The sequence below is a fragment of the Erinaceus europaeus genome, chromosome 9, assembly GCF_950295315.1.
Source record: "Erinaceus europaeus chromosome 9, mEriEur2.1, whole genome shotgun sequence".
Taxonomy (NCBI): domain Eukaryota; kingdom Metazoa; phylum Chordata; class Mammalia; order Eulipotyphla; family Erinaceidae; genus Erinaceus; species Erinaceus europaeus.
In genome coordinates this window covers 76,701,699-76,717,051 of record NC_080170.1, presented here as the reverse complement: position 1 = coordinate 76,717,051, position 15,353 = coordinate 76,701,699, and the positions used below count along the sequence as shown (strand labels likewise).

At 42.4% G+C, this 15,353-nt stretch overlaps 1 protein-coding gene across 2 annotated transcripts in view; it reads right to left on the bottom strand.

Annotated features, from left to right (window-relative positions):
* The window catches only part of ITGB5 (integrin subunit beta 5), a 221,215-nt gene that overhangs the window by 128,832 nt on the left and 77,030 nt on the right, over positions 1 to 15,353 (bottom strand). For both annotated transcript variants that reach the window (XM_060198257.1, XM_060198255.1), the window contains exon 4: positions 7,963 to 8,212. In XM_060198257.1, the coding sequence (XP_060054240.1) occupies positions 7,963 to 8,212 (250 nt within the window). The remainder of the gene's footprint in view (positions 1 to 7,962; positions 8,213 to 15,353) is intronic.

Below are 15,353 nucleotides of genomic sequence, written 5' to 3'. Positions count from 1 at the left end.
TTGCAGGTTGCGATCTCTGCACAAATCTCTGTGTACTCCAGCTTGTCTGTCTTCAGACCGGACCGGCGGCTGGAGATCTCGTGTGCCCAGTTTTGGCAGGGAGCCCGGGGGTCCGGGAGGCCCGGGATGGTTCCAGAATTCATAGAAAGAGGGCAGGCAGGCCAGTTTTGCAGAAGGCGTGGGCCTAGGTGCCCAGGGGTGGCGGCCATGATAGGTCGCCGCGGCCCTGCCCCATGGCCCTGCCATGTCTGCTGCCCTGCTCGCAGTAGCCGAGCAGTGTGGAGGGATCACACGTCCAGTGCCCTGCACCACGCGGTGGAGAGCCGGCTCCTGTGTGCTGGCCTCAGGCTCTTGCATGTTGGCCTCGGGCTCCAGCATGTTGGCATCGGGCTCTAGCGAGCTGGCATCGGGCTCTTGCATGGTGGCGTAGGCCTCCTGCGGGCTGTGGGGCTGCGGGGCTGCGGGCGCGGTGCGCGGGGTTGTCTGGGCGCAGCCGGCTGGCTGGCTGTTTAACCAGGCGGAAACAGCAGCTCCGCGCCTCTCCTCCCGCCCGCTGGCTCTTCCCGCTGGCTGTTGTGAGTTCGCCAGAGCGAGTGGAAACCACAGAGTGGTCCAGAGATAAATGTTCCAGAAACAGCAAAACAGTCTCGTGAAGAAAGAGCAGAGGCCTTTGGAGATCTCTTCACAAGCAGAAGAGAAGGCCATAGTACATAGGTAGCCAAATTGTCTTTACTTATCTGAGAGATGCACAGGTCAGGTCCACGTGGGCGCCATTTGTTGTTAAAATTTCGGAAGCTCTAGCCGGGCGGGCTGGCTTCATGGGCAGGTAACAGAGACGCGGAGACAACGACTGGGCAGGGAAGCTGTATTTCTTTATTCAGGAACAACGATTCACAAACTAAGACAAACTAATCACCAAACAGAACTCTGCTGTCTCTTTGCGGCGGCGCAAGCACTCTCTCTTTTTCTCTGGAACTCAGGAACCCAGGAACTCTGTCTCTCTGGCACTCTCTCTTACTCTGTAACCCTGAAACTCTCGAACTCAGGAACTCTCTTTTCTCTCGAACTCATGAACTCTCGTACTCGGGAACCCTCTGAAACTCTGGCACACTGGAACTCTCTCTTACTCTGTAACCCTCAAACTCTCGAACTCTGGAACTCAGGAACTCTGTCACTCGGGAACTCAGGAACTCTCAGACTCCGGAACCCTCTCCCAGGGTCCCTTGGGGCGGGGCCAAGCAGGCCCGCGAAATTAACAGGACTCATCCAATTCTCTTGGAGGGGGAGGGCTAGAACAAGCCAATGTAAAGCATACGACAAATGGCAAGATATCTATCGAGCCCTGAATGAAAAAGAGTTTCAACCAAGGATAATATATCCTGCTAGACTTTCATTCAAACTAGATGGAGGGATCAAAACCTTCTTAGACAAACAACAGTTAAAGGAGGCAACCATCACCAAACCGGCCATGAAAGAGGTTCTAAAAGACCTCTTATAAACAAGAACATCACTATAATACTGGCAATATATCAGAGAAAACAAAAAAATTTTTTTTGAACAATGGCACTACAATACATTAAACCCATTATATCAATAAATGTCAATGGCTTAAACTCACCCATCAAAAGGCACAGAGTTGGGGGATGGATAAGAAAACATAATCCAACCATATGCTGCTTGCAAGAATCCCATCTGTCACAACAAGATAAACACAGACTTAAAGTGAAAGGATAGAAAACTATCATACAGGCTAACAGACCACAAAAAAAAGGACAGGAACAGCCATTCTCATCTCAGACACGATAGATTTTAAATTAAATAAAGTAATAAAAGATAGGCAAGGACATTACATAATGATTAGAGGATCAATCAGCCAAGAAGACCTAACAATTATTAATATCTATGCACCCAATAAGGGACCATCTAAATACATCAAGCACTTACTGAAAGAATTTCAAAAATACATCAATAGTAATACAATAATAGTGGGAGACTTCAATACCCCACTCTCACACTTAGACAGATCAACAAAGCAGAGAACCAACAAAGATACAAGAGAATTGAATGAAGAGATTGACAGATTAGACCTCTTGGACATTTTCAGAGTCCTTCACCCCAAAAAACTGGAATACACCTTCTTTTCAAATCCACATAACACATACTCAAAGACAGACCACATGTTAGGCCACAAAGACAGCATCAATAAATTCAAGAACATTGAAATCATCCCAAGTATCTTCTCAGACCACACTGGAGTAAAACTAACATTTAACAACAAACAGAAAATTATTAAAAGTCACAGAATTTGGAAACTAAACAACATACTCCTTAGGAACCACTGGGTCAGAGTCACTCAAACAGGAAATTCAAATGTTCCTGGAAACAAATGAAAATGAAGACACAACCTATCAAAATATTTGGGACACAGCTAAAGCAGTACTGAGAAGGAAACTTATAGACATACAATCACATATTAAACACCAAGAAGAAGCTCAAATGAAGGACCTTCCTGCACACCTCAAGGACTTAAGAGGAAGAGGAACAAAGGAACCCTAAAGCAACGAGAAGGACAGAAATCACTAAAGTTAGAGCAGAAATAAACAATATCGAAAATAAAAGAACCATACAAAAGATCAATGAAGGCAAATGTTGGTTCTTTGAAAGATTAAACTAAATTGACAAACCCCTAGGCAGTCTCACCAAACAAAAAAGAGAGAAAACTCAAATTAATAGAATTGTAAACAATGGAGGAGATATCACAACTGACACCACAGAAATCCAGAGAATCCTGTGAAACTTCTATAAAGAACTATACACCACCAAGCTAGAGAATCTGGAAGAAATGGAACAATTCCTAGAAGCATATGCCCTTCCAAAACTGAAACAACAAGAACTACAAAATCTAAATGCACCAATCACAGACAAATAAATTCAAACCGTTGGGAGTCAGGCTGTAGCGCAGCAGGTTAAGCGCAGGTGGCGCTAAGCACAAGGACCCGCATAAGGATCCTGGTTCAAGCCCTGGCTCCCCACCTGCAGGGGTGTCGCTTCACAAGCGGTGAAACAGGTCTGCAGGTGTCTATCTTTCTCTTTCTCTCTGTCTTCCCCCTCACCTCTCCATTTCTCTCTGTCCTATCCAACAACAATGCCAACAATAATAACTACAACAATAAAACAACAAGGGCAACAAAAGGGAATAAATAAATAAAAATAAATATTAAAAAATATATTTAAAAAAAAAAAGAAATTCAAACCGTTATTAAGAACCTCCCCAACAACAAAAGTCCTGGACCAGATGGTTTCACAAATGAATTCTACAAAACTTTCAGGAGACAGTTAGTACCCATACTTCTTAAGCTTTTCCATAAGATTGAAGAAACAGGAATACTCCCTTCCACTTTCTATGAAGCCAACATCACCCTGATACCAAAAGCAGATAGGGACACAACAAAAAAGGAAAACTACAGACCAATATCTCTGATGAACATACATGCCAAAATATTAAACAAGATCTTGGCCAACCGGATACAGCAGCACATCAAAAAGATTGTTCATCACAACCAAGTAGGATTCATCCCAGGAATGCAAGGCTGGTTCAACATACGTAAGTCAATCAATGTCATTCACCACATCAATAAAAGCAAAGCCAAAAACCACATGATTATCTCAATAGATGCAGAGCAAGCCTTTGACAAAATCCAACACCCATTCATGCTCAAAACTCTACAAAAAATGGGAATAGATGGGAAATTCCTCAAGATAGTGGAGTCTATATATAGCAACCTACAGCCAACATCATACTCAATGGGCAGAAGCTGAAAGCATTCCCCCTCAGATCTGGGACTAGACAGGGCTGTCCACTGTCACCATTACTCTTCAACATAGTACTGGAAGTTCTTGTGATAGGAATCAGGCAAGAGAAAGAAATCAAAGGAATACATATTGGAAGGGAAGAAGTCAAGCTCTCACTATTTGCAGATGATATGATAGTATACATAGAAAAACCTAAAGAACCCAGCAGAAAACTACTGGAAGTTATTAGGCAATATAGCAAGGTGTCAGGCTACAAAATCAATGTACAAAAATCAGTGGCATTTCTTTATGCAAACACTAAATCTGAAGAAGAAGACATCCAGAAATCACTCCCATTTACTGTTTCAGCAAAATCAATCAAATACCTAGGAATAAAGTTGACCAAAGAAGTGAAAGACTTGTATGCTGAAAACTATGAGTCGCTACTCAAGGAAATAGAAACTGATACCAAGAAATGGAAAGATATCCCATGCTCATGGATTGGAAGAATAAATATCATCAAAATGAATATTCTCCCCAGAGCCATAAACAAATTTAATGCAATACCCATCAAAGTTCCACCAAGCTTCTTTAAGAGAATAGAACAAACACTACAATCATTTATCTGAAACATGAAAATACCTAGAATTGCCAAAACCATCTTAAGGAAAAGAAACAGAAATGGAGGCATCACACTCCCAGACCTTAAACTATATTATAAAGTCATCATCATCAAAACAGCATGGTACTGGAACAAAAATAGGCACACAGACCAGTGGAACAGAATTGAAAGCCCAGAAATAAATACCCACACCTATGCACATCTAATCTTTGATAAGGGGGACCAAAGCATTAAATGGAAAAAGAAGGCTCTCTTCAATAAATGATGCTGGGAAAACTGGGTTGTAACATGCAGAAGAATGAAATTGAACCACTTAATCTCACCAGAAACAAAAATCAACTCCAAATGGATCAAAGACCTGGATGTCAGACCAGAAACAATCAAATACTTAGAGGAAAACATTGGTAAAACATTTTCCTACCTACACCTCAAGGACATCTTTGATGAATCAAACCCAATTGCTAGGAAGACTAAAGCAGAAACAAACCAATGGGACTACATCAAATTGAAAAGCTTCTGCACATCCAAAGAAACTATTACACAAACAAAGAGACCCCTCACAGAATGGGAGAAGATCTTCACATGCCATACATCAGACAAGAAACTAATCACCAAAATATATAAAGAGCTCAGCAAACTTATCACCAAAAAAAGCAAATGACCCCATCCAAAAATGGGCAAAGGATATGAACAAAACATTCACCTCAGAGGAGATCCAAAAGGCTAACAAACATATGAAAAACTGCTCCAGGTCACTGATTGTCAGAGAAACCCTGGGGTCTGGTTCTGGCCTTGCCACCACCCTTTCCAATTCTGCCCTCAAGCCATCCTCTTCTCTATGTCAACCCACCCCACAACAGGGCACTTACCGGGCCTCAGGCTCACAGCAATTTCTTGTGGTGTCATCTGAATGACATCCTCAGAGCCTGAGGAGCTGGAGCCCTTACTGCTGAGAGGCAGACTCCAAAACATTCACTTCAGAGGAGATCCAAAAGGCTAACAAACATATGAAAAACTGCTCTAGGTCACTGATTGTCAGAGAAATGCAGATTAAGACAACACTAAGATACCACCTCACTCCTGTAAGAATGGCATACATCAAAAAGGACAGAAGCAACAACTGCTGGAGAGGTTGTGGGGACAGAGGAACCCTTTTACATTGCTGGTGGGAATGTACATTGGTCCAGCCTCTGTGGAAAGCAGTCTGGAAAACTCTCAGAAGGCTAGACATGGACCTTCCATATGATCCAGTAATTCCTCTTCTGGGGTTATACCCCAAGGACTCCATAATATCCAACCAAAAAGAGGTGTGTCCTCCTATGTTCATAGCAGCACAATTCATAATAGCTAAAACCTGGAAGCAACCCAGGTGCCCAACAACAGATGAGTGGCTGAGAAAGCTGTGGTATATATACATAATGGAATACTTAGCAGCTATCAAGAACAATGAACCCACCCCTTCTAACCCATCTTGGTCAGAGCTAGAAGGAATTATGTTAAGTGAGCTAAGTCAGAAAGATAAAGATGAGTATGGGATGATCCCACTCATCAACAGAAGTTGAGGAAGAAGATCTGAAAGGGAAACTAAAAGCAGGACCTGACCAAATTGTAAGTAGGGCACCAAAGTAAAAACCCTGTGGTGAGGGGTAGACATGCAGCTTCCTGGGCCGGGGGGGGGGGGGGGGTGGAAGTGGGTGGGAGGGATGGGTCACAGTCTTTTGGTGGTGGGAATGGTGTTTACGTATACTCCTAGTAAAATGTAGTCATATAAATCACTAGTTAATACGAGAGGGGGAAAATTAATTGTATGTCTCGAAGTTTTCAAAACACAAACTGAATATTTTTAATATATGGGCTGTGTAATTGATATGCAGACTCTCTCAAAAGCCTAGACCAAGTAGATCAGAAGCAACCAATAGCACAGCTATATACAAGATAATGGTACTGTACAGCAAACCCTAACAAAAGGACTTTTCAAAGTTAACTCAATTACCAATTAATGTGATGATAACATTAACTTTCGATTGTCTTTTTAAACCCTAAGACAGCAGGAACCTCACATCTCCACTATAGAGCCTCTACTTCCCCCAGTCCTGGAACTCTTGGGTAGGGCCCACTTTCCCGTATGCCTCTCCCATTCCATATCAAATAATATTGCATCTGCCGATCACAACCTAACCAACACAACGATTGCCACCTCAACATGCTTCACTTCAGACTGTGTCCAGAGACTTCACGTGTGGAATGACAACCCTTCAGCTTCATTACTCGGGTGAGACCTTTCCTTTCATAGTATACTCTAATTCCATCTCAGGTGGTTCACTTTCTAACAAAGTCCCCAAACCTAGATATACACCAGTTTCTGTGAGAGAGAGCATATGTTCACACGTATCTGTAAACTACTGCAAAATATATACCTGAAAGCAGAAGTACACTAGAGTTTGCAGTGAGTACCCCCCTAACACTTCCTCTTCACTATTCCAAGCTTTGGGTCCATGATTGCTCAACAATTTGTTTGGCTTCGTATGTTAACTCTCTTTTCAGTCACCAGGTTCCAGATGTCATCAGGATGCAGGCCAGGCTTCCCTGGACTGAAGACCCCACCAATGTGTCCTGGAGCTCCGCTTCCCCAGAGACCCATCCTACCAGGGAAAGAGAGAGGCAGACTGGGAGTATGGACTGACCAGTCAACGCCCATGTTCAGCGGGGAAGCAATTACAGAAGCCAGACCTTTTACCTTCTGCAACCCACAATGACCCTGGGTCCATGCTCCCAGAGGGATAGAGAATGGGAAAGCTATCAGGGGAGGGGGTGGGATATGGAGATTAGGTGGTGGGAATTGTGTGGAGTTGTACCCCTCCTACCCTATGGTTTTGTTAATTAATCCTTTCTTAAAGGAAAAAGAAAAAGAGACAAGCCAGAGCACTACTCTGATCCATGCAGAGTTAGGACGTGAACCAGGAACCTCAGGCATGGAAATCTGATGTTCTCCTAGTTGAACTATTTCTCCAAAGGCAAGTTACAACAGATACAAACATGAGATTTAGTCATCTTCAAGAGCCTCGGTTTCTTCAAACAAGAGGAAAATTTAAGTGGTTTGCCCTGCTCCCTCCCTGATCTCCTGGGGCCATCACTTCCTGGGAACATTTTAAAATCTACTAATGTTGAAAAGCAATGCTATACTGGGCGAGGGGGTGAGGAGATAGTGAACAATTTTCATTCCCAAGATTCCAAGATCCTAGGTTCAGTCCCTGGCACCACTATAAGCCAGAGCTGAATAGTACTTTGCAGGGTGAGGGGGGTGTGGGAATGTAGGGGAGAGATTAAGAGAAAGAAGACAAATGAAGTGCACTCTTAATACTATTAAGCAATGGTTCATTTCTTCACATATATAAAAAGGACAGACTGAGTCAACATTAATCAAATTATAATCACCTAGATCAGATCTCCCTCCTAAACAAGACTATCTTGCCTCATGTTTTCTTTGGGCATAGTTTTCCAATTGCCTCCCTCCCTTAAATACCCTAAAGATGAAGATTAGGACTTACCCAATGCATGGATTGGTCTGGAACCTCGGTGCCGTGTAGGAGAAGGGAGAGATGTTCTTGTCTACGAAAGATCCAAACCCCAGTCGAAAATTGCTGGTGAGCTTCTTCATCTCCTCAGCAAGTTTGGTGCCTAGATTCCGGATGCTGTCTAGATCATCCTTCATGGACAGGGAGAGGTCCATCAGGTAGTACAAGTCCACAGGATAGTCCTCTACCTGTCGGACCTGCAGCTGGAAGGCAGTCCTGTCACCTGTGTGGACAGAGAGGTGGTGTGTGTTAGAGGCTACCCAGTGTGAAGATGCTGAAGGAATGAAAGCTGTCTTCAAAGCTGACCCACCTCTTACTTTAATGATTGCGTGCTTCTCAGAGGAATATTTCTCTTGGAAGCAAAGTGATTGGCAGGAATATGGGTTCAGAGGATGAAGCTCTAGTTTCTCCTTCCAAATCATTCTGAATGATACTCTGCAGCAATAAATCTCCTTTCATTCATATATATATATATATATATATATATATATATATATATACATATATATATATATATATATATTTTTTTTTTTTACAAGAGCACTGTTCAGTTCTGGCTTAGGGTGGTATAGAGGATTGAACCTGGGACTTGATGGAGCCTCAGGTATGAGAGTCTGTTTGCATAGCCATTATGCTATCTACGCCCAACCCCTTTTCTGCATTCCGTTCTCTTCTCTTCTCTTCTCTCTAGTTTTGCCTCCATGGTTATCGCTGGGGCTCAGTGCTGGCACTACAAATCCACTGCTCCTGGTGGTCATTTCTTTTTCTTTCTATTTTATTGAATAGGACAGAGAGAAACTGAGAGATGGGGGCGGGGACAGAAAGACACCTGTAAACCTCTTTCACTGCTTTCAAAGCTTCCCTCCACAGGTGGGGAGCCGTGGGCTTGAACCACAGTCCTTGTGCTTTGTACTATGTGCACTTAACAAGTTGTGCCACTGCCTCCCCCTACCCCCCACCTCCACACACATTCTATTTTCTTAGCAACAGGGACCCTTGGGTAATTTGGTGATGGTGAATCAAACAATTCCATAGATACAAACTGGGTGAGAATAGTCCACCAGCCACACATCAGCTTCTGAGGCACAAGTGCCCAATATGGGAATGTGGCTAGGGGAAACTTAAATGGTTGTGTGTGAAATAAAAAGACAAATGACTGTCGTGGAGCCCTACTTCCCCAGAGCCCCACCCCACTAGGGAAAGAGAGAGGAAGACTGGGAGTATGGATTGACCAGCCAACGCCCAAGTTCAGCGGGGAAGCAATTACAGAAGCCAGACCTTCCACCTTCTGCACCCCATAATGACTCTGGGTCCATACTCCCAGAAGGTTAAAGAATAGGAGGAAAGCTATCAGGGGAGGAAAGGGGATAGGGAGTTCTGGTGATGGGAATTGGGTGGAGTTGTACACCTCTTATCCTATGGTTTTTTGTCAGTGTTTCCTTTTTATAAATAAATAAATATACATACATATATATATATATATATATATATATATATATATATATATATGCAAAAGAGGGAGCCAGGTGGTACTACACCAGGTTAAGCTCACAGTGCAAAGCGCAAGGACCCGCAGGAGGATCCTGGTTTGAGCCCCCGGCTCCCCACCTACAGAGGGGTCGCTTCACAAGCAGTGAAGCAGGTCTGCAACTGTCTTTCTCTCCTCCTCTCTGTCTTCCCCATCTCACTCAATTTCTCTCTACTATCCAACAGCAGCAGCAACAACAGTGGAAAAAAGATGGCTGCTAGGAACAGTGGATTCATAGTGCAGGCAGTGAGCCCCAGCAATAACCCTGGAGGGAGGGAGAGAGGGAGGGAGAAAGGGAGGGGGGAGGGTGGGAGAGGGGGAGAGAGAGAGAAGAGAGAAGAGAGAAGAGAATAAAATGCAGGAAAGGAGATTGACTGCCTAGCGGGGGGGGGGGGGGGACAAGAAATTACTACATAAAAATTACGTAAGTTGGGAGTTGGGCGGTAGCACAGCAAGTTAAGAGCACAAGGCCGGCTTAAGGATCCTGGGTCAAACCCTCGGGTCTCCACCTGCAGTGGAGTCACATCACAGGCAGTGAAGCAGGTCTACAGGTGTCTTGTCTTTCTCTCTCCCTTTGTCTTCCCCACCTCTCTACATTTCTCTATGTACTATCCAACAATGATGACATCAACAACAATAATAACTACAGCAACAATAAAACAACATGGGCAACAAAAGGGAAACTAAATTAAAAAGAAAAAAACTACATATGTCAGTGAGTAGACCTGAAGTGAGGAAGATGGGACACATAGGGATGTACAAAGCAGGGAAAGGTAGGGAAACAGACTCTGCCTGTTTCTCAGTCTCTATCGAAGAAAAAAAAAAGTGTGTGAGTGTGTGTGTGTGTGTGTGTGTGTGTGTGTGTATATATAGGGATGGGGCTACAGAGAAGCAGCAGCTGTGTTTCTCTCCTCTCCTCTCCCAGCTCAACTAGGAATTCCAAAGGAGACCACCTAGGGCCGCAATAAGACAGGACTAGAAAGACTTTAGGAACCTACCAAATCACTAGTGAGTGCAAACATGTGTGGTTCATGGACAGAGAGGAGCCTAGGGAGAGAATATGTGGCTGAATCCGACAGTTTACCAGTTGAGACACCACCTCCAGTCTGTTTCACCAACAAAAAGACTGAAGGGAGGAGAGGACTCCCCTAAGACTCACCAAATGCAACTGTGAGTCTCCACTGCTACTTGCCGCAGAATCTGGAGCAGTGGGAGGGAGGCCCTGTGCTGAGATCAGGGGACAGAGAACTAACTAGGAAACTCAGGAGAAGATCTATACCTCAGTGGCCTAGCTGTGGAGCTGTGAGTCTCTTTGCATAACCACTGGATTATCTCTGCCCCACCCTGCTTTATCTCTCAGTCAGAACTCAGTGATTAAGCTAAGAAGCCAAAAACCACATGTTCATATCAATAGATGCAGAGAAAGCCTTTGACAAAATGCAACATCCCACTATGGTCAAAACACTACAAAAAGTGGGAATAGATGGAAAATTCTTCAAGATAGTGGAGTCTATATATAGCAAACGTACAGCCAACATCATACTCAGTGGTGAAAAACTGGAAGCATTTCCACTAAGATAAGGTACTAGATGCATTGGATTGACCTTCCTGTGGTGCATCCCATGAGTACCCATTCATTGGGGAAACTGACGATCCTTCCTAGCCGACTGAATCCACATGAATCCCAGTCACTTTCAAAGCCAGCAACAAGCAGCTCCTGACAGTTTTCAAGCTGTTGGTCCTGCTCTGTTGGTCCTCCAACTTAATGTTGAGGGGCTGTCCTTTGCCAAACGCATTCCTATTGGTCAATTGGCGATACAGCATCAGGCAGATGTTATCTGCCTACAAGCCTACACTGAACTTCTCTGTTCCAGACTCTTGGAAACAGAGTTGGCAGTCAGCTGAGGTAAAGAACAAACACCTCATCACAGACCCCTGTAAGCGTCAACCCGGCCTTGACCTAGCACGTTATGATTGGGTCCTCCTCAATCGCTATCGAACAGGCCATGGCCGGTGCTCCGCTATGTTCCATCACTGGGGAGCCAGAGACGACCCGAACTGCCCCTGCGGCTACAGACAGACTATGACCCACATAGTCAACGACTGCCACCTCTCCAGATTCAAAGGAGGTCTCGAAACTTTACATCAGGCTCAACCTGACGCTGTTGACTGGCTACGGAAGAAGGGCAAACGCTAGTAGAAGAAGAAGAAGGTACTAGACAGGGCTGCCCACTATCACCATTACTATTCAGCATAGTGTTGGAAGTTCTTGCCATAGCAATCAGGCAGGAGCAAGGAATTCAAGGAATACAGATTGGAAGAGAAGAAGTCAAACTCTCCCTATTTGCAGATGACATGATAGTATACATAGAAAAACCTAAGGAATCCAGCAAGACCCTTTTGGAAATCATCAGGCAATACAGTAAGGTGTCAGGCTATAAAATTAACATTCAAAAGTCAGTGGCATTCCTCTATGAAAACACTAAGTTAGAAGAAATTGAAATCCAGAAATCAATTCCTTTTACTATAGCAACAAAAACAATAAAATATCTAGGAGTAAATCTAACCAAGGAAGTGAAAGACTTGTATACTGAAAATTATGAGTCAGTACTCAAGGAAATTAAAAAAGACACAAAGAAGTGGAAAGATATTCCATGTTCATGGGTTGGAAGAATTAACATCATCAAAATGAATATACTACCCAGAGCCATCTACAAATTAATGCTATCCCCATCAAGATCCCAAGCACATTTTTTAGGAGAATAGAACAAATGCTACAAATGTTTATCTGGAACCAGAAAAGGCCTAGAATTGCCAAAACAATCTTGAGAAAAAAGAACAGAACTGGGGGCATCACACTTTCAGATCTCAAACTGTATTATAGGGCCATTGTCATCAAAACTGCTTGGTACTAGAACATGAATAGACACACTGACCAGTGGAATAGAATTGAGAGCCCAGAAATGAGGCCCCACACCTATGGACATCTAATCTTTGACAAAGGGGCCCAGACTATTACATGGGGAAAGCAGAGTCTCTTCAACAAATTGTGTTGGAAACAATGGGTTGAAACATGCAGAAGAATGAAACTGAACCATTGTATTTCACCAAATACAAAAGTAAATTCCAAGTGGATCAAGGACTTGGATGTTAGACCAGAAACTATCAGATACTTAGAGGAAAATATTGGCAGAACTCTTTTCTGCATAAATTTTAAAGACATCTTCAATGAAACAAATCCATTACAAAGAAGACTAAGGCAAGCATAAACCTATAGGACTACATCAAATTAAAAATTTTCTGCACAGCAAAAGAAACCACTACCTAAACCAAGAGACCCCTCACAGAATGGGAGAAGATCTTTACATGCCATACATCAGACAAGAATTTTATAACAAAAAATATATAAAGAGCTTGAAAAAATGAAAAAATGCTCCAAGTCTCTGATTGTCAAAGAAATGCAAATCAAGACAAAATGAGATACCACTTCACTCCTATGAGAATGTCATACATCAGAAAAGGTAACAGCAACAAATGCTGAAGAGGTTGTGGGGTCAAAGGAACCCTTCTACACTGCTGGTGGGAATGTCAATTGGTACAACCTCTGTGGAGAACAGTCTGGAGAACTTGCAGAAGGCTAGAAATGGACCTACCCTATGATCCTGCAATTCCTCTCCTGGGCATAGATCCTAAGGAACCCAAAACACTCATCCAAAAAGATCTGTGTACACATTATGTTCTTAGCAGCACAATTTGTAATAGCCAAAACCTGGAAGCAACCCAGGTGTCCAACAACAGATGAGTGTCTGAGCAAGTTGTGGTATATATATCAAGGAATACTACTCAGCTATTAAAAGTGGTGACTTCACCGTTTTCAGCCGATCTTGGATGGACCTTGAAAAATTCATGTTGAGTGAAATAAGTCAGAAACAGAAGGATGAATATGGCAGAAGTTGAAAAACAAGATCAGAAGAGCAAACACAAGTAGAACCTGAACTGGAATTGGCATATAGTAACAAAGTAAAAGACTCTAGGGGTGGGTGGCAGGGAGAATACAGGTCCAAAAAGGATGGCAGAGGACCTAGTAGGTTGTATTGTTATATGGAAAACTGGGAAATATTAAGCATGTACAAACTATTGTATTTACTGTCGACTGTAAAACATTAATTCCCCAATAAATTTTTTAAAATGAGAGAGAGAGAGAGAGAGAGAGAGAGAGAGAAACACATTCTCACAGCCAGGCTGTGAGTTGATTCTGAGTGTGATCAGAAATGAGGATCAGATTGTAAGCAGTCACCCTGGCAGGAAAATCAGTTACAGGCAGCAAATCCTGCCCTAAAGCCCCTCACCTAAATGATGCCAGTTTAGTCATTTTCACCATTTAAAAGAAATGGCACATTGAGGCCAGGCAGTGGATGCAGAAGGCCTATAAACTTGCTGCTTAGTTTCTGGGCCAGAAAAATGTTAATTACTGCAAAAACAAAAGGAAATTTATATATAAACACCATGAAAATGCTTACACAGAGAAAAATGTTAGCCTTAATTAAAGCAAGTTCCTATGGGTATAAAAACAGAAATAGAAAGTTCTGTCAGAGGGTGAGGGAGATAGCATAATGGTTATGCAAAAAGAAGCATAACCAATGCCTCTCATGCCTGAGGCTTTGAAGCCCCACGTTCAATTCCCTATCCAAACATAAGCCAGAGCTAAGCAGCGTGCTCTAGTGAAGAAAAAAAAAAAATCAGAAAATTTTGCCAGAAAGTCAAGGGCTATGTTAGGAGGAGGGAAAACAAATGAGGAGATAGCAAACCATTTTCATGCCTAAGACTCCAAGTTTGCTGGTTCAAACTCTAATGGTGTCTGTCATGTAGCTGAGCTTTCCTTTCTATTTGTTTTCTTTCTGCTATGGTTAGGACTTTCAGAACTATGTTATATAATAATGAATATACAACCTTACCTTGCTCCTGATTTTAGTTTCTCACCATTAGTATGCTGCTGATTTTAAGTTCCTCACCATTAGTATGGTGTTGACAGGGTTTATTGTTTATGATCTTTACTAAATTGAGTAATGTCTCAACTTCTTTTCAAAGAGTTTTTATGATTAAGTATTGAATCCTGTAGAAACCTTTCTCAACATCTGCTGAAATAATTGTGATATTTGGCTTTTTGTTAATATGACTGATTTCATTACCCACTTTTGTACATATTGACCCATCCTTGCAATCCATTTGGTCATGATGTACAAAGTTTTTGTTGTAACGTTGAATCCATTTTGCTAAAACTGTATTGAGGATCTTAAAGTGTATGTTAATCAAAGATACTGGTCTTCTGTTTTCATTTTTTTTTATAATGTCTGACAACTTTCTATATGTACAATAATATTAATTTCATAGAAAGTGAGAGTATTGTCTTATCTTCAATTATTTGGAAGAGCTTAATAAATTCTTAGAACTGTATAATCTCCCAAGAATGAATCAGATGAAAATAGGAAACTTGAATAAGGCCAGTTACAAGCAAGGAAACTGAAACAGAAATCAAAATTCCTTCCCAAAAGTCCAGGACTAGATGATTTAACCAATAAGTTCTACCAAAGCTCTAAGCATGACCTATCTCCTGTAGCTCCAGCTACTGTAACAAATAGCAGCTTATAGCAAAAATTTATAGTTATGAAAGCTAAAAGTCTTAGATCAGTCTGACAGTCTGGATGAATTCTGATAAGGACTTTCTTCCAGGCTGTACTGCCAACTTCTTACTGTATCCTTACATAGTTAAAGTGGGGAGAGAATATCCTAGGATTTTTTTTTTAATGGCACTAATCTCACTCATGAAGGCTCTATC